General features: G+C 38.3%; 1 protein-coding gene across 43 annotated transcripts in view; it reads left to right on the top strand.

Moving 5' to 3' along the window:
- SOX5 (SRY-box transcription factor 5) overlaps positions 1-24113 on the top strand; it is a 723931-nt gene that overhangs the window by 463041 nt on the left and 236777 nt on the right. For 38 of the 43 annotated variants that reach the window (XM_075506020.1, XM_075506208.1, XM_075506234.1 and 35 more), the window contains one exon: positions 1107-1338. In XM_075506020.1, coding sequence (XP_075362135.1) covers positions 1108-1338 — 231 coding nt within the window. In that variant the 5' untranslated portion in view covers position 1107. The remainder of the gene's footprint in view (positions 1-1106; positions 1339-24113) is intronic. The other 5 variants (XM_075506287.1, XM_075506264.1, XM_075506321.1 and 2 more) reach the window with 1 other exon arrangement.

Here is a 24113-nt window from a genome sequence, read left to right on the forward strand (position 1 = left end):
TAGCACAGTGGCCCATTATGCCGTCCATGCACATACCCTGATTTTCATGAACAATGTTGGTGTAATTAATCCCAGAAGTCGTCTGCATTTTCATACTTCACTGGACCCCTCTATTTTGAAGACCAAGCTGAAAAAGTGTTCTTGGTTCAGATTGTCCTGTAAGATTTTCAGTAGTGCCTGGTTTGGATGAAAACTGGATTTTCCAATGACTTGAGGATTTTTTCAGTCTTTCTGAAAGTTGAAGATACACACGTGCTATCAGAACAGTGTTATCAAACAGTCTCAAAAATTTTGGAATGTGGACCTGAATTTTAAGTCAAGATTTGTGTGTGATTTTTACAGTGTGTACTCTCATGTATCTTGCTTGTGTATCCTTTTTTATATGGATATAGATGTAAATTACATTTACATGTATTTTTTTCCTGATCTGGCTATAGGTAGGAAGTATAGGGTATCTTGATAGCAAATCTTCATTCACTTAGTACAACCCTGAATTTGTGTAGTCAAAAAGCTTAGATTATTAATGTCTAAATGTTTAATTGCTTAACTATCCCAGATCTGCAAACCTGAAAAGATTCTTGCAACGTGACTATAACACTCTGTTGTTCACATGGGTGAAGTTTTACAAGCACAGACGTTTCGGCTTGCTAGCAAGTTTATTTTATTTTATTTTTACTTTTTTATCAGTTACGGTTAAATACATGCAGATGATTATTCCTTAAAAGCTAAGTTGACAATAGCTTGTATCGGGAGACGTTCTATCTTCTTAGAGTCTCTTGCAAATGCAAAACCAGATGGGTATTTTTTTAAAGGAATTGCATTTCATTATACAGTCTTCTTAGGTGAATTTTCATGTTTAAGAAGCCAGAATACAAGAGAGTGCTATATTAGTGTATTATTCTCACAACAAACAAGCCACTGTTCTGTTGCTACCTGCTTGGCCATTGTTCCCAATTGTGTATGCTTTGCAGTGGTATTTGGATGGTTTCCTGCTCTCTGCCAGCACAAAAAAGGCATTTCTGTTACAATGGCCCCTAACCACACAATGACAGCATTAAGGATTTATTTGGAGGTTTCATTATTTTCTCCTCTTTTGTTCCTTCCAGGATGTCTTCCAAGCGACCAGCCTCTCCGTATGGGGAAGCAGATGGAGAGGTAGCCATGGTGACAAGCAGACAGAAAGTGGGAGAAGAGGAGAGTGACGGGCTCCCAGCCTTTCACCTTCCCTTGCATGTGAGTTTTCCCAACAAGCCTCACTCTGAGGAATTTCAGCCAGTTTCTCTGCTGACGCAAGAGAACTGTGGCCATAGGACTCCCACTTCTCAGCACAACACAATGGTAGGTTTGCTAATGGTCTATTGTGCTTACATCCATTCTTTGAATTCTGCCTCTACAGTAGTTTGGCATCCAGATCTGTACTTTATGGAGTATACAATGCACAGTTACACGTACAGAACATGCTACAATAATGTGAAAGCTTTGACTTAGCTGGACTGCCTTTACCCTCCACTACAAATGCTAAATCACTTGCAGTGCAAACTCCACTTTTCCTCACCTTTGTCTGCTGGCATTTAGGGTGCTAAAAATTTTTAGCTACAGCGATGTGAATTTGAAGTATATGTGTTCAGCAAACAGTAAATGGTTTTGGAACACTGTAAGTGAGAGTCATGTTTGGCATGGTGTCTGAAATATCACCCCAATGCCAAGTTTATGCAATAGTAAGGCATGAAAGTCTGTATAAAGGGTAAAAAAAGCAACTTTGGATTTTGCTGGTTTTAAAAATTCATGTGTGATGTGCATTTCACGTGCCACAGATACCTACAAGAAAGTTTCCTGTGCTTATGGAATTAAATCAGCCTCCCACTTTTTCACTTCTGAATTCTCACCTTTTTAAGCACTTTACAAATGACAGAGTGCACTTTGTTAATTACATTTAGCAGCCCACTGGAAGTCCAGAACTGGCTTTATCTAAAAGCAGACAAACAAAAAGAACAAAAAGCAATGCCGTGTTCCTCACTAGTATTGTAGTGTCACTATTGTAATGTGACGTGTTTGGGCCCTTCATGCAGAGTACTGTGATACATTTTTATAACGGCTGAAAGGTGCAGGGAAAGGCATTGAGACCCCAGGACTTAGGCACCTCCGCAAAGCTGTCTATTGTGAACACACACAGCTCTTGCCTGTTTACAAATTGACTGTAACTTTTCTGTTAGTCCCCCACTTTGACAAGGGCAGTGAGAATTTCACTTTAAGTGAAGATAATGAATGGACCTGCATATTTGAAGGGTTTTAAAAAGCATTGCAAAATAGGTGATAGTGTATCCTCATAAAAGCCTGCAACAGCTCCATAGTGGTATTTAAGCCCTTACAGCTCATTACGCATATGTAACAAGCCCTAAGTAAAAAGCCTTAGGGATTATTATTTCTCATAGGACCAAGTCACTGGATATTCACTGAAGCTGCTCTCCTAGACAAAGTAACTCGCTGATCCCAATCCATTTTTCTTCCTTTTTGGTCTAATGCTTAAGTTCAAACAGTGGTTTGGAATATTTAATTTTACTTTGTGTTACTGCAACTTTAAATGAAGAAAGAACATCATTGGAAAGGGTTCTCATGGGCAGACATGTCATTACCTTTTTCTAGCTTGTTTACTTCTCATCCTTTATCATATGTTTTATGGAGACGTAATTCATTAATATACAGTTCCAGCCAACGGGATGTTAGGGTATGTAACTGGTGTATGAGGTTTGGTGTATTTTGGTCTATTTTAAGAGAGTGTATTGAAGATAAAGGGTTGTTTCTGACAACATTTAAGTCAATAGATAAACTTGTGATGACACCAGTAGTGTAGAATCAGACCCTAATGAAATAAAAACTCATTGTCTTCTAAGGAGCCCAGCAGGAGTATTTTAACTACACCTCACTGAAACACTTAACTGCTCTTTAACTGATTTTAACTAACTTCTTTATTCATTTATAGTATTTAAGACCAAGAAGTTTAGCTGATCATCTAGTGTGACTTCCTGCTATGAAGGCTATATTTATGTGACATCAAAACAGTGTGTTCTGTTTCTTTATAATACAAGATACTGAATTATTGCATGTTTTAGACAGTTTTGCTGTAGTAGTGAGATGCTGTAGGCTTATCTGAAGCATGTCTGGGGGGTTGTAGGGACTGGATTTGTCTTCATACATATTTAAGAAAATTGCCAGTTTGTATGAATGTGACATTTTTGTAATATCTCTCTTTTAGTGAGGAGTGTCTTGTAAAAATCATCATCCAGGTAGGTCAGAAAGGATGTAGCCTATGTGCCTCCAGAAAGAAGGAAGTGATCAGTGTAAATGAGTAAAATATACATAATCACTCCCTCTGCTGTTGTGGTATGTAGTTATAAGAAGGAAGTAACTGAACCTGGTGCTTGAATAACTTTTAGATGACTTCAATTTGGGTGATTAGCAGTTATGAAAGTAATCCCCAAAGGGTATTCACTTTGGTAGCATTACATAGGTCATTTTTATACTGTTTGAATTGACATTCTGTGCTATTTTATAGCCTCTGGGAAGCAAATCCAGGTGTATGCACATGTGCACACACCACCACACAGCGCAATCCAATACAGTTTTATTGATAAAGCTCCAGCAGTGTGCTTCACACTTCTTAATAGCTTGTCAGCTGTACTACTACACCTACTAACTGAGTCTGCAAGTGACTATGGAGTTCTCGTTTTGCAGCCACATGCTGTCCTTAGCAGGGTACACCTTTACAGATCTCTCCAATGTCCAGTAAGACAGAATCAGACATATAACCGGTCTGAAATAATGTAGTGCATCACTCTGCTGCACCCCTCTAAACCATACTGCTTTGTGTGTGATTGTTGGCTAAGACTCTTCTCTGAAGGGATTCTTAGACATGGTATAGATCCAGAGAGATCTTTCTGTGTTAGCTTACATGAACAACACCCATTTGGCTTAGGGAACAATCTCAGTAGAAGAAAACCACAGCCAAGGGATCTGGAAAAGGTGTGGAATTACACAGCTTTGTCTGATCAGTAGGCTGCGTAGCTGAATTCCTATTGTCACCAGAGCCATCCCTGTCTCCTTACAGTCTGCCTCTCAGCACTAGGTCATGAAGGGACAGTTAGGAAAACAATTTCAACGTGGAGAATCAATTTCTTGGCCTCACTTTTCTGGCTGCTAGTTGACCCTCTGTTTCATAGGTTACTTCCAGCTTTTGCAAGTCCTGCCAGCTGGGACATCCTAGGATCCTTAAGATAAAGGGCTGGTTGCAACAGAGTGATAACAGTTTTTCCAACTTAGACTTTTGAAAATTTATCCTGTTGCACTTTACCAAGTTGTAACAACTGTCAACTTAGAGACACGGCTTGGAATGCTGGGTAAATTTTTATAAAAGGAGGGCAAAATCCCTAGAAAGAAATCTTCAAACCTAACCAAAATTGACAAAAGCTGCAAAACCCATCTTCCCATCAAATTAACAGGGCATTTCTGAGAATGCTGGAACTGCAGCCAGAGAAAGGTTAGTGCAATGGGCACAAACTGAAATGCAGGAGGCTCCATCTGAACATCAGGAAACGCTTTTTACTGTGAGGGTGACTGAGCACAGACACAGATTGCCCAGGGAGGTTGTGGAGTCTCCATCCTTGGAGATATTCAAAAGCTGTCCGGACACGGTCCTGGGCAACTGGCTCTAGGTGGCCGTGCTAGAGCAGGGCGTTGGAGCAGATGACCTCCAGAGGTCCCTTCCAACCTCAACCATCCTGTGGTTCTGTGAAAGTCAGGGGCAACTCTATCCCAAACTCTCTTCCTCTTGATAGAAGAAACTAGATACTTATTGTAAGTAGGAAAGCTCTTCCACTGATAAGAGAAGAAACAATAATTTATCAGACTTAAACCAAAAGCTCAGAAGAAAATACAAGACAAATCATTTGACCTAAAATATATCTGAGGGTCCCCTTAGGATGTTCTTAGCAGGCCATAAGCTTAGCAGGGAAACACTTGACGATTACAGTATCGGTCAATACCTCTTTTGAAGAAATCCTTTAAGGCTACAGTATTTGGATAGCACGGATAGTTGTTAGCTCATCTAAGTTATGAGGGTTTATTTTACTTATTTCTATTTGTCTGCCTTACCATGTTGCTTTTGCCACCTCTCAAGACTGCTGATCTCACCAGTGGTGTCTGTGTGCTAATTTCTGAAAATAAGAGATGTCAAGGCTAAAAGCACTGATTGAAGTATACCACGGGCATGGTATGCTGTGGCCAAATTCGACCATTCCTCTTACCTGTAGAACATCAATCAAATGCTGGACGAGATTTAAAAAAAAAAACAAGTTCTTACCAAAAGATCAAACTGATAAAGTGTAATTTTGCCGCTGTCCAGTTGCTCCAAACTGCGTGACTGCACTGCTAGCCCACATTTGTCCTGCACTTTCAGTGAGATTTAGAATTCATTGTCAGCAGTGCTTTAAATTGATAGATAATGTTACAGTGCACTATTAAATAGCTTTATTGCTTTACACTAAAAAGTGTTGCATTTCTGTGGTGAATGAAGTTATTCCTCTGTAACTTGGGAATAATATTAAGAAATTTTGGTCATATTAAGGATAATAGTAGTACTGGTCAAAGAGCTTAACAACACATTGCTTCATGCTTTTCCTCCACTTGTCCAAAATAAAAGGTTGTTTAATGCTGCATTTGAATTCTCTTATCACATACATCCTGGCCTGCACTTCACCTATTGGTCTGGGGTTGTCAGCATGTGAATAGTGTTGGGTCAGAACAACATGCGGCTAGAGCACTTAGCTACTATTCAGAAGTTGTGAAGATAATGGAAATCTGAATGCATATAGCTTTTTAAAAAGTCAAATAGGACTCTAATTATACTGAGCTAAAGAATGCCTATTAAAAAAAAAAAGAACCACAGTGGTTTTAGAGAAATTTTAATTTCCAGTGTACCTTTGTGCATCAAGCTTAGGATAAGTTATTGTGATGGTACAATGCACAGTGTTGTGAACACCAGTGCCGTTATTGTGCCAGCTCTAATAATGAGAATTTCATTGTTTGGGGAGAGCAGTCTCCTACACTCTAGACAAAAGTGTAATTACTTTTGAACGATGTGGAATGTGCTCAGTTTAATAGCACGGAGAATAGATTCACAAAGATTCAGATAAAGCTAGCTTGGAAGCCATATGTGCAATGTGGCAGTATGAAATTGTTAGCAGGCACCATAATTACAACACACACACACGCACGCACTCTCACAATTTCACAGTTTAAACGATAAACTGTTGTTTTTGTGAGAGAGAGACTGGCTTATCTGAACAAGACTAGTTCAATTAAAACAAAGCAGAAACGGTGATAAGTTTGCATTTGTCTTTTTTGATGTTCTTTCCTTCCTCTCTTAATGGTAAATTGATATTTATAAGATGATGAAATTGCATTGTTACAAACATTGCATTATAGATGTTGTCACAAAAGTGGCACATGAAAGCAGTTTCCACAGATACAGTTTCAGGCTTGTATCAGAGTTTGATCTTTTCAATCTTTACATTTGCACCATTTCAGAGAATGACCCTATGGGCTATTAGGAAAGGGAGAAAATAAAGAAGAATCAGCCAGGACCCATCAAAAGCTGTAGAAGTTGCCTACTGCGTCATTTAGTCCAGACCCTAGAAAACCCTATGCAGTTATTGAGCACCAGTCATGATGGAGCCAGAAAAAGCTTTGATGCCTCCCGTATCTGCCCGACAAAATACTTCCATTTAAGCTGTTATAACCTGCCTGTCTTCCTTGTCATGATCTGTATTCTCCTGGCTCTCCAATCCTGTCCCATCTATGTAAGTAATGCTTATAGTATTTAGCAGTTACTTGCAAACTACTTGTTGTGCATGTTCTATGAAGGGCAGGTAAACCAAAAAAAAATGTTTTCATTCTTCAGGTGAGGCAGGGATCAAAGCCATAGTGCAGTTCAGGAGAAGTATGCTAGTTTATGGAAGTTCCCTTGGTTTGTTCTACCACTCTCTTAATACAGTGAGTTCTCCTTACTTGTGGCCATGGAGAACCAGAGTGGATATATCATTCCAGCTGAAGTCAATGGGCAGAAAGACTGGCCAAAGTTTGAGATGACCCGTTGGCGTTTTGATCAGACTCTGAAAGGTCCAAAGGTTGGTTAGGGGACAGCAAATAAGTAATGAAGTAGGAAAACATTTTTTTTTTCCCAAGCAGGAAGGTTATAACTACATTTAAAACAATAAATTAACAAATCAAGACCAGACTTATGATCTATAAATTGCCTGAAATACAGGGTGCAGATGACTGTAGTTTTTAAAGGCCATGAAGAGAAGTGGAAACAGCAGTTGTTTGTTTTTGCTGAAGATCATCTTACTGTGAAGCAGTCACGTTTTTAATGGATTCATTTGAATGCAGTTAAGCAGAAAATAATCAACAGAAAAGTAAACACCTTTGTTTTATAGAAGTGCTGGGAACTGTATGTATCCATTGTTTGCAAGTGATTATATGCCTAGGAATCAATTCATTGACTTCATACTGGAAAATATCTTCATTTAAGCTTCTTGCATAAATACTAGTAAAATCTAATTCAAGTGAATAGCTGAAAAATTCCACAGGAAAAAAGATAGGTAAAACCATAAAACCCACAGTCGGTAGGAATATTTGAACCAGATGGTCTCTCTTATGATGAAGAGAAAAGAACTATTAAGTGCACTATGAAAAAAAAAACCCGTAAGCCTTAAAAGAAAAAAACTTGGTTATCTTTCTAAGCAAAGTAATCTACCCTAGGACATCCACAGTGGACACAGTTGTTTCATTCCAAATTAATATCTCAATCCAGAGTGTCTTCAGTAACTAGCTCAGTTTGGGATTACACACATCTACTGAGATCTGCTAGGTAATTTCATTGAGGATTGTACGTTTTTACTGGAAGTACTGCATTGGCATCAGTTCTGCCAGGTCAGCCTAGTGGTATGTGCAGCTTTCATGGCTTGGAAGTGTAGCAGTGTGCCCACAGCAGTACATTGCAGCCAGTACCCAGAAGACTGGGACAACGCTGTCTTCCATAGGGAGGTAGGAGATACCACAGATTTGGGACAAAATTTTGAAGCTACCAATTTGAGGTGCAGTGATGAAGGTGAAGACTAGGGTATGGAGAAAGCCCCAGCAGGACTGCAAGATTAGTTTATAGCAATAATGTAAAGAGACTACATTTAAGTATTCCTACTTCTTGATACAGCTTTTGCTTTCAGCAGTCAATCCCTAGCTGTGACATAACCTAGGCAGGATCTATGGTATCTCCATCCTACCAGAACTCAAACAGTAGCTGTGGACTTCGTGTAGTTTCTCCAGTCCAGGTCCATCATCTGCAGCACTTTGCCTGAATTTATTCTGAAACGCCGCCTTTTATTTGTTGATAGTGAATCTTTATGGTATTGCAGTGAGGCAGAAACTCTGCTGCCAGTTAAACACCTAGTTCTCCATGGTTCTGGAAAGAGAAGGCAGCAGAAATTTAGTTAAGTTTTCATGCTTTCCCTTTCAACCGATGGGGTTATCTCCTTTGGCCAAGCTTCTGCACTGTTAAGAAGTTTGTGGGCTTGGGCTGGCAGTGTAGCTACTATCAGAATAGAGACCAGCATACCAGACTTTCATACTCTTATCTGACACACGCCTCAAGGCAAGGCATGTGGGAATCTAAATTGACTATATTTTGCACCCTACGCAGTGCAAACTTCTACTTTTGCATACCACCTTGACTCATTTTTGCTTCAGTAGTTGCCCATTCATTTTAGAACTTCCAGAACATTTTCCCTGTGTGCTTTCTGTCTGCTGCATACGCTTTTCATATCCACCTTACTTCCTCTGAGCAGCTGGTGTGGCTTTCTCCCTTTCTTTTCCCTGCAGGTGAGAAAGCCTTTTTCTCTATTTCCAGCTTTATAAGAACAATATTACTCTCTCATTTTCTGTCTGCTTTCAGTTGTCCTCTGAAAACCTTTTTCTGCCTTGCCCACTTTCTTCCTCTGCTTGTAGTCATATTTAAGTTAGTCATTTTTATTATTTAATCCATTCTAAAGCCTTTTAGTAAATAGCTCATATGAAGGCATTGCACAGTAAAAGAAAGTATTGTGCTATTTGCTTGGACAGAATGTCAATAAACTAGAGGATGGTTGTTTTTTGATATGCAGCTCTACTTTCAGTAGAGATACACCAAAACTGAAATGCATTGTGAAGTATTGGTCATGGTTTCTTGAATTTCAAGGTTGTAAGTCATCTCTGTGATTATCAGCTCTGGCTCCTAGAAGCGCCAGAACTTTCTGCTACGCTCAATACTCACAGTCATGTTTTACAGACTCTTCTCTCACTATCAAATGTTTGTGTCCGTAGTTAGGATGTTATCCATTGCAGCAACAATTTAAAGTGTCTCTTTCTTTTCTGTCCTTTTAATGGCTGAGTGTAATGCTCCGTCATGTTTTTTGCCTTGTCTCTTTAAGTACGTTTTCTCAGGTTATACAAATTAAGTTGGATTAGGCTGTGCCAAGGCCAGCTTTCTTCCCCTGATTTTTCTTGCCACTGCTAATGCTTTTGCAGATTCACCAAAACTAATGATGGTTGGAGTGGTAATGAAAATGTGGCTTCAGGCAGTTGCTAGCATTTAAAGTGTCATGTCATCCAGTTATGTTTTTTTTTCTTTCATGGAGCTAACTACTTCCTCTTGTCTTGAGTATATCAGTGAAATATCACCACCTTCTCCACTGTAATAAAGAGGTTTATTAATTTTCTCTGGAGATTCATGGCTGGAGAAGGACCTGTGGTAAACCAGACTATAGACTTCAATATGTGTTTACTTACGTATGGGCATGTAACATAGGTGGGTTGACTCCTAAGGCATGTGCAGAAACCTCTGTGAGGGAGAAGATTGACATGCTGCAATGTTTGTGAACCAACCAATGTTCCAAAATGTTTCAAGACAATTAAACAGAGGAAACAAACTTTCCTAAGTAAAATGAGTCCTTTATGTCTGGGTTAGCAAGCTTGCCTGAATAGTTTGGCTAGCCTCATTTCCAAATTCTGTTTAATGCTGTTAAGGTCATTGTTTCTTTTTCCAGTTAAGGTGCAGTTGTGTGACCAGATAAGGCATTTTTGGTCTTTGCAAAGGAGAGGTAGACTCAATGAATCCTGTGAATTTAGCATCACGAGATAAACCAGTGGACGTAACCAAGTGGAGTTTGTGCCCAGTTTAACTAAGGATAATTTTTGCCAGAGCAGTGTAAACAAGACTGCCATTATGCATGGAAATAGTCTGCTTCAGCATCCTTTTTAAATGCTTTTAAAACTGAATCCACCCCAAGGAAAAAAAGGGCTATAAAGATTAACTTTTTGTAGTTTGTACAGGCAACAGGCAAATCATATAGATTGTCCGAAACATAGACCAATAAAATCTAACTTCAGACTGTTATTATCTTTATTTATATTGTACCCAGAGCATGATTTATTTTTATAGAGACAGAAAAAAGAAACATTCCTGCCCCAGAATGCTTAGCTTATGACCCTGTTCCTGCAAAATAATCTGGTTGATTGGAACGTAATGCTGATGGTAGCAAGAGGGAGGGAAGGAGAGGTCACTGACTATAACTCCTTCTGCACACAGCTTTTTGTAGGATTGGAGTTTGATGACACAAAATAAGAAATATTATAGCAAAAGGTAAAATCTTTCTGACATCTCAAGTCTGAATTACTGCAGTAGATTGTGTGCGTATCTATACACTAAGTCGTGTCAGAAGTGGAAGCTTGCATTGCTTATTAATATTGCTAGCCAGAAATAATACAAAATATCTGTGCTTCAGACCCTCCTCTATGTTGATTTTCAAATTGAATTTAAAGTGTGTGTTTCATCTCTGAAACTGTAGGTGAAACTTCCCTCTTTTTCATTCTTTTCATTTTAAGCTGCTGCAGTTGTAATCAGGAGAGTTGCTCAGGTTTGGGTCCATCTGTGTTCAAAGTCAGTAGCATTGGCTGAGGTTAGTATCTAGCTGCCTCGGATCTGTGGGTGTCCAGAAGACAGCTGTATACAAATGCAGAGCTTAGTGGATTTAGGACTCTGTAGGAGAGAGTTAGTTTCTTGTATAATTTTCAGTTAAATCTGTGAGGTTTTTTATGGTATAGGACAGCAGTCTGAATAGTAAAATTTCTGTTGATTATAGGTCTGTTGGAACAGTAAGAGAACATTTTGGCTTTCTGTTATGTAGGAAGGAAGTTAGCATAAAAGTGGTCACTAACACATAATGTCATGTCAATCACAATGTCACTTTTGGGGTGGGGATTCAAGGGTGAGGACTGGTCAGACTAGATGTTTATAAAGTGTATGTATGTCCAGAGGTAAGCTAGTAACTTTAGGTTTAACTTTATGGTTAATGGAAGTAAATAGGGAATAGCAGAGTGTGATCCATTTTGTCCTAACATAGCTTCTAAGTAGGTCAGAGAAATCACACCCTAGAAGTCCCTATTTTACTTCATAGGTTACAAGTGGAGCTTAGGGTGATAAGCTCAGCTGTTGATCCCTATAGTTTAGAAATCTGTAGTTAGATAACTTCAACCAGAAGAGCCTTGAGTGAGAGGTAATTGCCTGGCCAGAGAATTTGTTTTTTTGTAAATAAGTGTTTGCTATATAGTATCTAGCTCTGTTGGGAATATTAAAGCATTCTGCATCTCGGAGCTCAAAACACTCAACTCACTTGAGTTTGTCTCCTGCATCTGGCTGATGTTAGTGTGAGTCCATTGTATATTCTTTGCTTTTATAAATACAAAATCTGCAATTACCCTTTTTTTATTATTCTTAAATTTTTTTGTCTTGACACAGACAGTAATGCACATAGAGTATGAGGGAGAGCAGATTGATCATTCACGATACTTACATATATAAGACTTGTTTAAATTCTTTTTAAACCAATTTGATAAATACTATTGGAAAACAGTTTTCAGGATTTTATATATCTACAAGCAGAATTGAAAATAGAGTGATTCAATTCTGCAAAGAATACATCTGTGGTAGATGATGTACTTTTCCTGTTTGCTTGTGGCCAGTGTAAACTTAGCTTTTGGGCAGAGACCATAGCTTCAGTTTTGAAGCTGTCAACATGAGTATTGGGTAATATATTGACACAGGGCCACAGTGAATTCCCTAGTTTTCCATGTGGATAAACTAATTTGACTGAAATCTCAAGTTTCTACTTAGGGCTTGTATCTTTATTTTGCCCTGTAAAATACCACAAACAGTTGTTGGACTCCATACTTGTAATTTCATAAAAATTAACAAAAATGGCAAGTTTTCAGTTTACTAGATGAAATTAGACTGTATTCCCAGCTTCCCAGTTGTTGATTTATCATTGGCGATTCACTTCTCTTGTCTGTGCCTTAATTTATATGCTGGTACAATGGAAATTATACTTGTCCTTCATCCATGATGGTCTATGGTCTATTAGTGTTTCCAAACTCATGGAGATTCTTGAATGCCATACAGTGAGATTGGGGTTCAGTTCACCAAAGTTTAGGCACATAAAAGTTAGGTGTCTGGGCTCTCTTCACAATTTATGGAAAAAGATAACCACCCTCCTAGGACAACCTTTCCAGTCTTAAAATAAGCCTCTAAGACAAGAAAGATGAATTACCCTCTGAAAGCGCTTGTCTATTGACTATAGAGGGAGACTTGATGACTAGTTTAGACTAGATGTCTAATTTGGGGCTAAAATTAGGTGAGAGTAATCCCATTCACGGTACATGGTGGAGTTAAAGAAATAACACACATTCCTGTATAAATATTCTCTTGTATTTTTGTAGAAGTAGCTATGTTCAAGCTCTTTTTTGTGTGTGTGTGTGTGTGTGTGTGTGCATGAGAATATTCTAGCAGACTTCTTTTTTAGCCAGCACTGATGGTATTTAGTGGGGTTTTAAGAACTGGATAGTCCCTAAAAGCAAACCTTTTGTTGTATATCCAGCCAGCAATGTTAAGTTCAAATAATAAATTTTACACTTACATGTACAGTTTGAAGTGTGTTGGTTAGCAACATGAATTGGAGAACAGAAGCAATCCAACATGCCTTTAAAAGGCTATTTTGAGAAGATTCTCTTGATATTGAAAAATGGCATTGATTCCAGTGGTTTTCCCCATTTTAAATTTAGGGAATTACTTCTTGATTACTATTAGAAACGTATGTGCTTAATAAAGCATTTGTCATTCTTACTATAAGCTGCAACAAATGTCAAATTTCATTATTAAATTTAATTCATTAAAGAGAACACAGTATATATAACCTGTTGTGTCTGAAAGATTTGATTTAGCCTTGCTGGGTCATTTTTATAGCAGTACTGGCAAGTTCAAATGCCATGCATAGGCTTAGTAGATAGACCTAGCAATATATTAGTTAAGAAACTGTAGTTAAGTTCCAGTCTTATTCTGTAGGAACTTGTCTGCTGTGCTTGTTTTAATTCTATTTATGTCCTCATCTATGTTTAATCCAGAAAGTGGGTATATATACATGAGCGCAGTTTCATTTTGGCACCGTATTTGGTATATTGTGTGCTGTGACTTGCATCATGCCTGCAGGCCATAGGAAAACGACACAAATTAAATGTGAAATAGAGAGGAGACATAATTTAAAACTTGCATGTTCTAAAGATGCAGTATGGCATACGAGAGTTGCAACATATTGCAAAAAATTCACCCTATTTCCCCAACAAGAACATGTTTTCAGCTGTGCAGGGTGCTGGAGACATAGGCAGCTTTCTTAGCTGTTCGCTCGAAATAGCTGTCACTGCATTTTATTTGAGGTAGTATCATGACCACTGCTACACATGCTCTGTTGTCTTTTCGTTCCTGTCTAACTACACAGGTCAGTGTTCTCTGTCCTCTTCTGTGATTCTGTAATTATATTTATTTTACATAGACATGTGAGTTCCCTTTTCCCTTTTACATATGTTGTTTTGCTTCATGCTGAGAAAACTCCACAGCCTGACAGGGCGCGCTTTTTTTTTTTTTTTTTTTAAGCACTCCAAATTCTATCCAGCTTTAAACTCTTATGTTTATAACCCTGAATATCTCTAAAATGTCTTTACCTAAAACACTTTATGGTTTTATTACCAGGTTTATGCCAGTAATAATATTCACATCAGCTTTCTTAGGGATAATCTTTAAGCAGAACCTAGCAAGAAAGGCTTTGAAAACTATCATTCCCAGGAACGCAAATCTCAGAACATGAAACATCGGTTTAATCGCCCTCTCTGACAACTTAACACGACAGATTGAAAAATACAAGCCGATATGGAAGTGGGATCAATGGATTATCAAAGTCCTAAACATCTTCTCTTGGGGGGGGGTGCTTTGGGGTCCATTGGCATGCGTAAGACATGAAGTTTGCATAGCTTACCGCAGATCCGATGCTGTCTGACTGGCAGGGAAGTTGAGAGGGAGAGAGAGAGATTTACATGAGGGAACTCAGGGGGCTTTGTCACGGCAATTGTATGAAGTGATATACAGTGCAAATCGACTCGAGCATGTCCCTGGATAGCAGGCGGTTTACAGCCTCTTCGAGCAGAGATTACTGCTTTATCTTGTCATACTAAATTAACGTGGCAGCACACTGTTAAACAGTGGTGACCTCTTCATCTGTGGAAATTGCTGCCTAGAGGAGAGATGGTATTTAAGACTCTCTTTCTCTCTCTCTCTTTCCCTCCTCCCCACTTTCTCTCCCTCTCCCCCTCCCTCCCTCCCTCTCTCTATCTTGTCTTTTTTTTTTCTGTAGGGCCCTGAGGCATTTTTGGGTTAGGTTGTAACATTAAAGACAAAAAGAAAGAAAGAAGGGGGGAAGGGAGAGGCTTTTAACATCAAGGTGACAACAGCTATGTGTTAATTGGGCCTTTGTTGTTTGATTAATAGCCACTTTGGTGTAGAATATTAAGACAGTTGTTTGGACAACTTTCTAAAAATGACATGTCCTTTCAGTAAACTGGGATTAAGCAATGTTCTCCGGTCTGCACATTTTAACTCCTTATTGTTATTGCATTTAGTCCTGAGCTTACTGTTATTCAGGAGCAAGCGTGCCGTCCGGCTCTTCTGGCACCGTCCTCAGCTGGCATACATTGACATAGCTCTCTCCAGTGGCACTCGAGTGAGCTGCTCACTTGCTGGTATTACTGAGGGTCAAGGTGATGAAGATACCACTGAAATGTAGTTGGGCTCTTGTGTTAGGCTGTATCAGAGGATTTTTAGAATTAAATAATGATCCTAGTAATACAGCTAAGCGGGAAGAGGACCATAGCTGTTTCATTGGGCTGGCAGTGTGATACAGAAGAACGGGAAAAATAAATCTTGCATTCCCATCTTTTTCAGTAAACTGAGGCAAGGAAGGAGAGAATGACATCTCTTCCTTAGACCAGGTTTTCTGTTCTTGATTTCTCTGTTTACTATGCAGTGATTCATTGTGGGTCCAATCCAAAGCTCTTTGAAGTCAACATAAAGACTGCTTTGTCTTTAATAGGCTTTGGATCAAGGCCCACATGACCTTAGGCAAATTATTGCAAATCAGTGTTATGAAGTGCTTTGAAATTTGCAAGCATACATGTCCAAAGGACTAATTTTTACTATAATTTTTTATAAGCAGTTGGAAGGCCAGGTGAAGTCAGGTTGGCCAGCCCAGCATTGGAGATAGCCCTATGTGCTGAAAATGGTAACATTATGGCTGCATGTTTGGGTGAAGGAGTCCTTCCCTACCTCTTCCTTTTGCTGAATCTTTTAGTCTTTAGCAGATTCTGTTCCTACGTTATTGAGGTTATCAGTTGACAAGAGAAAACGCTTTTATGTCAAAAACTCAGCACTGACTCTGGGATGCCATAGGTCTTTCGCTACTTCAGTCATATGAAGAAGGTTATGGAAATTTAATGATCTGAGATGGAAAAGGACTTTAAGATCATCTAGCTTGGATTTTTCCTTGCTTTAGACAATTGTTCCTTACTGTGAATTTCTTGAGCTGCCACCTACGCAGATTCATGCAAAATTCTGTGCATTTTGTATTGTACATTTTGTATGTAACGTTTTCAGAGGCAAGCTTTTATTCACTTCTCTGAGATGCCAGCAAAGCTTATTTTTGCAGTAGAATATTTGCCATTTGAGATGCAATGTATCTGTGAACACCGATGTTATCATTGTTTTCTTTGGATGAATTTTGAAGGCCATTGAGCTAAGCACTTACACTAGAGATATGGAAAGGACTGACTTCCGGATTTATTATTTTTAGAAATCAATGCATTTGATAATTTATGTACAGCTTACAGAGGCCGCGTACGTGGCTCATGAATCAATCGGCAGCCAGCAAAAATGAAAGCTAATGAGCTCATTTCAATAGCAAGTTGCTCATTAGCAGGTAGGCTCACTGATCTTTCAGGTTTTCCAGTTCAAAGTCACATGGTCTTTCCATGTTCTTGGAAGAAGTAGTTTCCTTGAAAAGAACAAAACAGAAAAAGAAAGCATGGCAAGGTTTTGAACATTTTTTCATTGCTTTGACATCTACATTTACAGTAAATGCTTGATATTGGGCTAGAGGGGCGATCACCTAGTGGTCTGCAGGGCTGTCTGTGCCCATCACTATAGTACCAGCAACTTTCAGCAGCTGGAATTGAATTTACTAGTGAATTTACAAGATGTATGGGAAGAGGAGTATGGAGGCCTCTTCTCTACTTCTGCATAGAAATCGATATATTCCCAGCACAGCACTTTTCCCAGCACAGCATTTTCAGCCCAGATTTTCTCCAGCTCAACAGTCAGATGTGGGATGCTAGAAACTGCATTACTGTGCAGAGCTAGGCAGTACGTGCTTCCCCCTGTTCACTGTTGGCACCGTGGCCCATCCTGGTTAGATAACAGCAGGCCTGTGTCCTCCTCTCTCCTAGTAATAGTTATTTGATGCCTTGTTTGAAACACTTCGGTGATTCCAGTAGGACTTTTGTAGGGTGTACGCAAAAACTAGCTCATTTGGCCCAGGCATTATCCTTTTTGGTAGAGATACCAAGAGCTGAAGAAACCTGGCAATTAACCTCCCCCTGGGAAGTACTCTAAGGGACAGTACTAAGAAGTATTGTGGATTTTATGTGCTAGGGCTCATAGACCAGCCTGAGAGCAGGTTTTTAGCTTTGTGCGTTAGTAGAGTACTTTGGTGTCCAGTGCTACCATTTTTTTTTTCCTTTCAGTAAAGAAGCAAATTCATTATTAATATTTTTGAAAAGCAAACCTACTGCTTTAATTACCAAACCTTTCATAGAAAATTCTTGAACCCTTATGTTATTTATATACGTAAGTATATATGTAAAAATATGTAGGTGTATATATATACAAACACACATACTTTAACTATCTCCTATAGACATGAGAAATATACTGCTCCTAATCAGACTGGAAAAAAACAGATTCTTGACAGAATTGCCTGAGGCCCCTGCAAAAGAGGGACTCTTGAAACATATTTTTAAAATAATTTAAAAAAAGACAGATTTTCCAAATCTCAGGAATAGATTTTCAACTGCCTGATTTGGCTTGAAATGAGTTGGCTGAATCAGTTTCTTTTTCTTTTAAGTAAGTCTATAAAGCTTTGATGAATCTGGCTCATTGTTTAGCACTTATCTCATGAGTAAAGCTTGAGAGGTTTGGCTTGAAACTTACCAAATCACATCTTTGGAAAATGGCCCAAGCCTATTGATTTATTTGGAGGAAAAAAAAAAATCCAAAGCAAAACACAACCAAAAAACCCTGATCCAGCTTAGTGAGTAAGTCCCTTACAGATCTATAGAGCCCCTACTGAATGAGCCCATCTATTTCTCAATGTATGTGAGCCCTGCACTTTATGGAATTGTAGGGCTGAGAGGGATTGCGAGAGGTCATCCAGTCCCAGCTTCAATCCAGGGATCAGCTGTACCAATGTCATTTCTATCAGATAATAGTCTAACTTCCTAAAGTTACTCCGTGCAGGAGACTTACAACCTACCAGTCTGTCTGTCCCAGGGTATTGCTGTCTTTACCATTAGAAAGTTATTCCTAATGTGTAACTCAAATCTTTTCTGCTTCCATTTTAACTCATTAATTCTTGTCCTAGCCACTGCAGCAAGAGAAATGTAGTTCCTCTTTTCAGCAAATGTTTTTGTGCTTGCAGACTGATATCACATCCCCTCTTCTCAACTTGTCTTTCAGTATGTGGAGTTCTTGTCTCCTCCATATTTTTCTAGACATTTTTTACTGTATTTTGGTTCCCAGAAACTAGTAGTAGTGGAAACATTTACATTTTAACAGCTATGTCTCCTGCTTAACAACAGATGTGTTTCCATTAACGACAATGATGTCTGCAGCAGGTGCATCTGAGATGCTACTGAAAAACTAATTCCAAGTATAAACAGACTCAGGGTGACTCAGGCATGGTTTCTTAAATGGTGCTGAGTAGTTTTGTTCAATTAACTTGCAGTTAAATCCTCTCTGGTACTAGTCTATCTAGTTAGCTGTGGTTAAATTTTCTAATGGAAGGAGGGCTTTGTATGCCACTGTCTTTTGCTTAGTTCACTGGCAGAAGACAAGTTTTGGGGCTGCTTAGCTTTGCAGAGCTCTGACTGCGTAGCTGTGGAATAGCAAAATGGATCATAGTGCCTCTTGCATAGCAAAAGAATTGCCAGTGAAGTCTGACTACAGGATCTTTTCTTACAGGGAGGAGGAAGAAGAAACGTTGGGGCTCGGGTCCTAGAGTGAGTTTCCAAGACAAGGAGTTGGCAGGGAGGAAATCTTTTAAATTTAAGACATTTGATCTGAAAGTCAATGGGAAAAAATAAACATCAGACCTTATGATATCAATTATCTGAGTCACGTTTAGAAAGTACTCAGTCTTCTGAACATAATTATTTTCATATGTACAAGATAAAGCGTGCAACAGATTTAAAATCAAAATCCATTTCCTTTTATGATCTTTAAGGAATCCGCTGTTTGTACAAGCTGAAACAAGGTAACTGATATAATGAGGGTTGTGCTTTTCTGTATTTTATGGATTTAATAAATCCTCTGTTAAAAGGAGTTATCAGGTCAATCTTCCCACTTTATTAGAAGAAATTAGTAGAAATTGACCTTGATAGCAGTCAACAGTTCTCTTTTTACTGTGTTTTGGGCTACTTGATAAGAGAGACGCCACATTCCCCTTAAAGCGATTCTTTCTCCCTTGTCTCTCTATTTTTACATTTTGAGATTTTGTCTTGTGACCACCAGAAAGAAGGTATACATATGAGCCATCTGGAAATCAGAGCTGTTTGTGCTCATGGAACTTGATGCATTTTTACAAAGCAGTGAAATAAGTACTGATCTTAAAGGGAGAGTGAAGACTAGGAATTTGTTAATTTGCTGCACACCACTGCTTTTTTTGGAGCTCTGCTGGGGTAACTACAATGCCAGTGGTGAATACTTAGTGATTTCTTCCCGTCTGTGTATCTGAGAGAGGCTGGAGATCAGTCTAGGGTACAGTGGAACAAAGGGGTGTGCTTTACTGCCAAAGGAAAACCGGTATGCAAGACAAGATGGCAATGATGGGTGAAATTTCCAGTTGATCATGAGTAATCTTCATGTGGTGAAGCCCTTTTCTTTCCGCTCTCCCTCCTGACACTTTTTGGTGGAAGATGTGGAGCAAACTCCCCCTTCTTTGGAAGTGCAGAGTGCTACTGCAGTCAAAAAGTCAAAGTAATTGATGGCAGATGACAGCTGCTGATGAACAGCTCAGCCTCACGCTTCAGTGAAGAATTTGGGTAGAATTTCACAACATAAGGATATTATAGAAATCTTCCAGAATTCACAAAATTTGAAGACCACATGGTTATAAACCACCATAGGTCCTGTAATAAAGCAAATAAAGTTTATATGGTGGTAGGAAGATGATGGTCAGCTCGCCAAATAGGAATACTGTGAACAGGCATGGTCCTTGTGCTGAAACTAAAAGCACAAAATAGTAGGTATGACCAAACGTGTCAGAACTCTTCTGAATTTTCTGATTGTGTTTCTGAGGAAAAGGTTTGAAGATGCCTATAAATACAAGATATTAGCGTATATTATTTCCAAGAAAGAAGATGGAAATTAAAAAAGAACAAAAAGCTCTGAGATTTTGTCAAAACCAATGTGAATTAAGGGACGGTCCTTCAAAATGGATGGCTGTGTTACAAAACTGACTGGAGGACTTGCCCCAGGAATTGTGGTAGGAAGTAGCTCTTCATCACTGGCAAAGGATCAGTTTGTTCTGTTACAGTCTCGTTTTTCGCTTCCAGATTTATCAGTTCTCTGTCGGGTACTCTTTTGAACTGTTTTGATAAATAATTGTACTTGTGAAGGTTAATGGAGTGTCAGTCCCTTATTTACTCTCAAGTCAAATGTGGTGCATGCTAGTCAGAAGTGTAGCTCATGCTTCATGACCAGCTGACCTTAACGCTTTAAAGTGTGGTTATAGTCAGATAAATGACTGTAAAAATGACATTAAAGGGTCCCATGTTTTCTCTCTTGCTGTGGCTTTAGAGGTCAAATTTAGTTGCATAAAAATATGATATTTTTATTAATTGCCTGTAATGCTAACTTAACCTGGGGTTTGAAAATAAAGCTGTGTCCTTTTTGCCTCACATCATCCCTAGTAATAAACATTTTGCAAATGGTACTTAACTGACTATTTTGTTGATGATATGTCTGCAAAGCAGAGTCCAGTTCCTTCTTTTGTAGCTGTATTGACTCTTCAGTACTAATGGCTGTTAAAAAAATTTAGTCAATAAAGCAAGCAGATAGACATGACTCAGAAAATACATGGGGAGCACATAAGTTGAATAAAAATGACATTTTAAAGCCACTGTTCTGCTTATCCCCATACATTGTTGGAGGTTCACCTGTTGCAGAAGCAGAACACAAATGCTTGCATTTAAATTTCTACTAATCTGTGCCAATCTAAAATTAATGCAACCCTTGCAGTCACAAGAACGGTTAGCAATTTCCAAAGCTGTTTGTTGCTGTCTGTTTTCTGTTTATTTTCATTAGTATCTTTACTGGATATTGTAAGAGAGTGTTTCTTTTCATCAGTGCTTAAGCGAAAGAGTAAAACCTAAGACAGACTACTAGTTCTTTTGAGAAATTTTCACAGTTAATTCTGGTCATATTTTATGAAGTGTACACTGTGCATAAGCTGACCTTTCTCGTACTAAGACTCATTCTGTTACTTCCAAGGAAGAAAGTTCTACTTTTTATTTAAGTGAATAATAGCTGCGATGAAAATTAATAAACTTGCACACAAAGGCTTAACATGTAACGTGTTCTGGAAGTGAGATTTCCAGAACAGTTTAGTCTTCTGAGCAAGTGATCCCATTTTCACTGAAAATAACCTGTGGAGGTAAATGCAATTTGCTGATGGAGATCTTCTGAAACTCTTGCTAATCATTCAATATTCTGGCCAGCTTCTTTAGAGAATAAATATGTGCTGAAGTCAGGAGAATCAGGCTTATAATTAATATCTTAATGGAACAATGCTTACAAAAGGATGTTGTTGAGACAGTCCTCAGAAATTCTCCATTTAGTCACTGCAAATATAACTGCATCCCTGTTCTGTTCTATGTGCGTTCCTAATCCCAGGTTTTCTCCTTTGAAGATGATGTTTTGGCTGATTTGGGTACCTGTGATTTATATATCATCTAATCTTTTCACATTACCAACTCCTTGTCTGATAACAGTATCTTGATTTGTATAGGCTTGAGGTGAATTTGAACCTACAATGTAAAGACTTCCTTATTTTATGAATCTGATTCCTAAATAATCAAGGAAAACTGATAAAGTTGTGTAAAACTGGGTTGAGAGACAGGGCAGCTGGCAGAGTATGTATGTGCTCCTTCCAAATAATTTAATTTTTCTTTAACATAAGGTGTGGATGGAAGGAGGAAAGTACCTTGCATTTCTACGAATGACACAAACATGCTTCCCAATTAATATGTGATACTGATGAAAGAATCAAAATGGTCATATTATAACTATTGCTAATATTAATAGCCATGTACTACTAAATGTACTACATTTACTACTCAAGAAAGCAGTCAGTGGTCAGGTATATCGAAAGTTGCAGCATAGTGTCATTGTAACATCTTCTTTCAGCCCTCTATTTTTAAAAGTTTCTTTGAAACTTAAGTTATGAGACACTATGTAACGTTTGAGTAACAGAAATGTAATACCAAAATGTATTGAGAAGAGCTTTATATAAATGTGTAAGTGCAATTTCCAGTACTGTCAAAGATACTGTAAGGAAGATTAGATGCCTTTCAGCTGGACTGGTCTTACATCTCAGAAACTAGCTTTTGCCTGTACAGTACATATAAGCTCTCAGAGTAGTTTCTGTTTATAATATCATTTACATGTGATTTTCACTCTTACTTCACATAATTGAATTTATTCAGGCAATTTATTTTTCAAATATGTAGTCTCCACACACTTGTACATCTGAAGATTAAAAAACTTAAATCAGGAAATTTTATGTAAGTCTTTTGAGTATGTTTAAATATGTATACTGTAAGTGTAGACACTCATAGACCAGAATAGAAGTGAGGAAGAAAAATAGGAGAACCCTCTAAAATGTACTGTAATCTTTTTAATGTGTATGAATACATATATATATATATATATATGTATAAAAGGATGAAGTGTGACTCTTATAACCAAATACCTTTGGTCTTTGTGTTCACCCCCCGTCTGTGCTCAAGGTCTCCAGGTGCTCAATAGGAGCTTTTTAATTATTTTTCCCTGTTTGATGTTGCTAAGTATAATGAATGGATTGCAGAGAACTTTTTGTTAGAAGCCTTCTGTACATCAGCTCAGTGTTGGTAGGCACAGTGATACTTGGCTGGATCTCATCCTGAGACTCACTCTTGATAAATTTAAGGTCAGAAAAAGACAGATTTTGTAAAACCATGCCCTATTAGTCAACCAATGCTTCCTCATCACAAAGTAGGCTTACATTCTTTCCAGCCAAAGTGGAGAAAATTGTGTCTTTCTTATTTGGGTTGGGCAATTTTGTGGGTTTTTCAGCATCACTCCACGATGACTGAAAACTACAGGGAATACTCAGAAATCAGTGATTCAAAGAGGAGCTTGGAGAAGAAAGGCTAATTCCAGCAAAAGTTATTCATCCTCTGCTGATGGTGGGTAGTTGCCTATGACTGTAGAAGAATAGATGTTCTTTGGGTTTTTTTGTTTGTTTGCGAACATGACATACAACTTTGCACAACATTAATTGTTAAGGAAAATATATAGTGGTCTTAATCAGCTACAGGAATATGATTTCTTTAAAAAAATGGCATAAGAGAATGAGAATTAACTGCCTTAAAGCTGGTAAAGATCACTTGTATTACTCAGAATAATTTAGGTAAGTGATGAGAAAGGGGAGGAAAATGAGCATTTCTGTACAGTTTGCTTACTGTGTAATTCTTAATCAGCAGTGTCACAACATCCCTTGATATCATCTTATCACAAAGGTCTCTTCGTCGTAGGCAATGTATACTACTGACTGCAGTTTAAAGGAACAGAAGAAAGAATAACTGATCTGCAGAGTGAGAACAACTGTAAATCTGTCATACATTAGAATTTATTGGGTTTTTTGCATCACTCAACCACAGTCTAAACTGGCTCCTGTGTGCAGCGTCTATGGGCATTTTAAATCTTGTTTAAGCTCTGCTTGAATGAGCTTTAGAATGGGACTTAAATGATAAAATGACATCATGCTGCTCCCCTGAGCAGAACATAATGTTACCATTTGAGGTGTACTAAGACGCAGAAGAGTGAACAGAGAATTGGTTCCCGGGAACCCCTGGATGCTGAATGTGCTCTGCCATTACCTTGCTTTGGAACCTGGCAAGTCAGTTCATGTAATTTCCTAATTTGCCCTATATGCAATATCACAAAGGGATTTTGTGTCAAAAATTAACAAATTTTTGAGTAGCTCTAATACATACTACATTTATGTATCAGTGTTATGTGGAATGACTTTCATCATGTTAATTTTTATTAATTATTC

This window comes from Mycteria americana, chromosome 1, assembly GCF_035582795.1.
Source record: "Mycteria americana isolate JAX WOST 10 ecotype Jacksonville Zoo and Gardens chromosome 1, USCA_MyAme_1.0, whole genome shotgun sequence".
NCBI lineage: Eukaryota > Metazoa > Chordata > Aves > Ciconiiformes > Ciconiidae > Mycteria > Mycteria americana.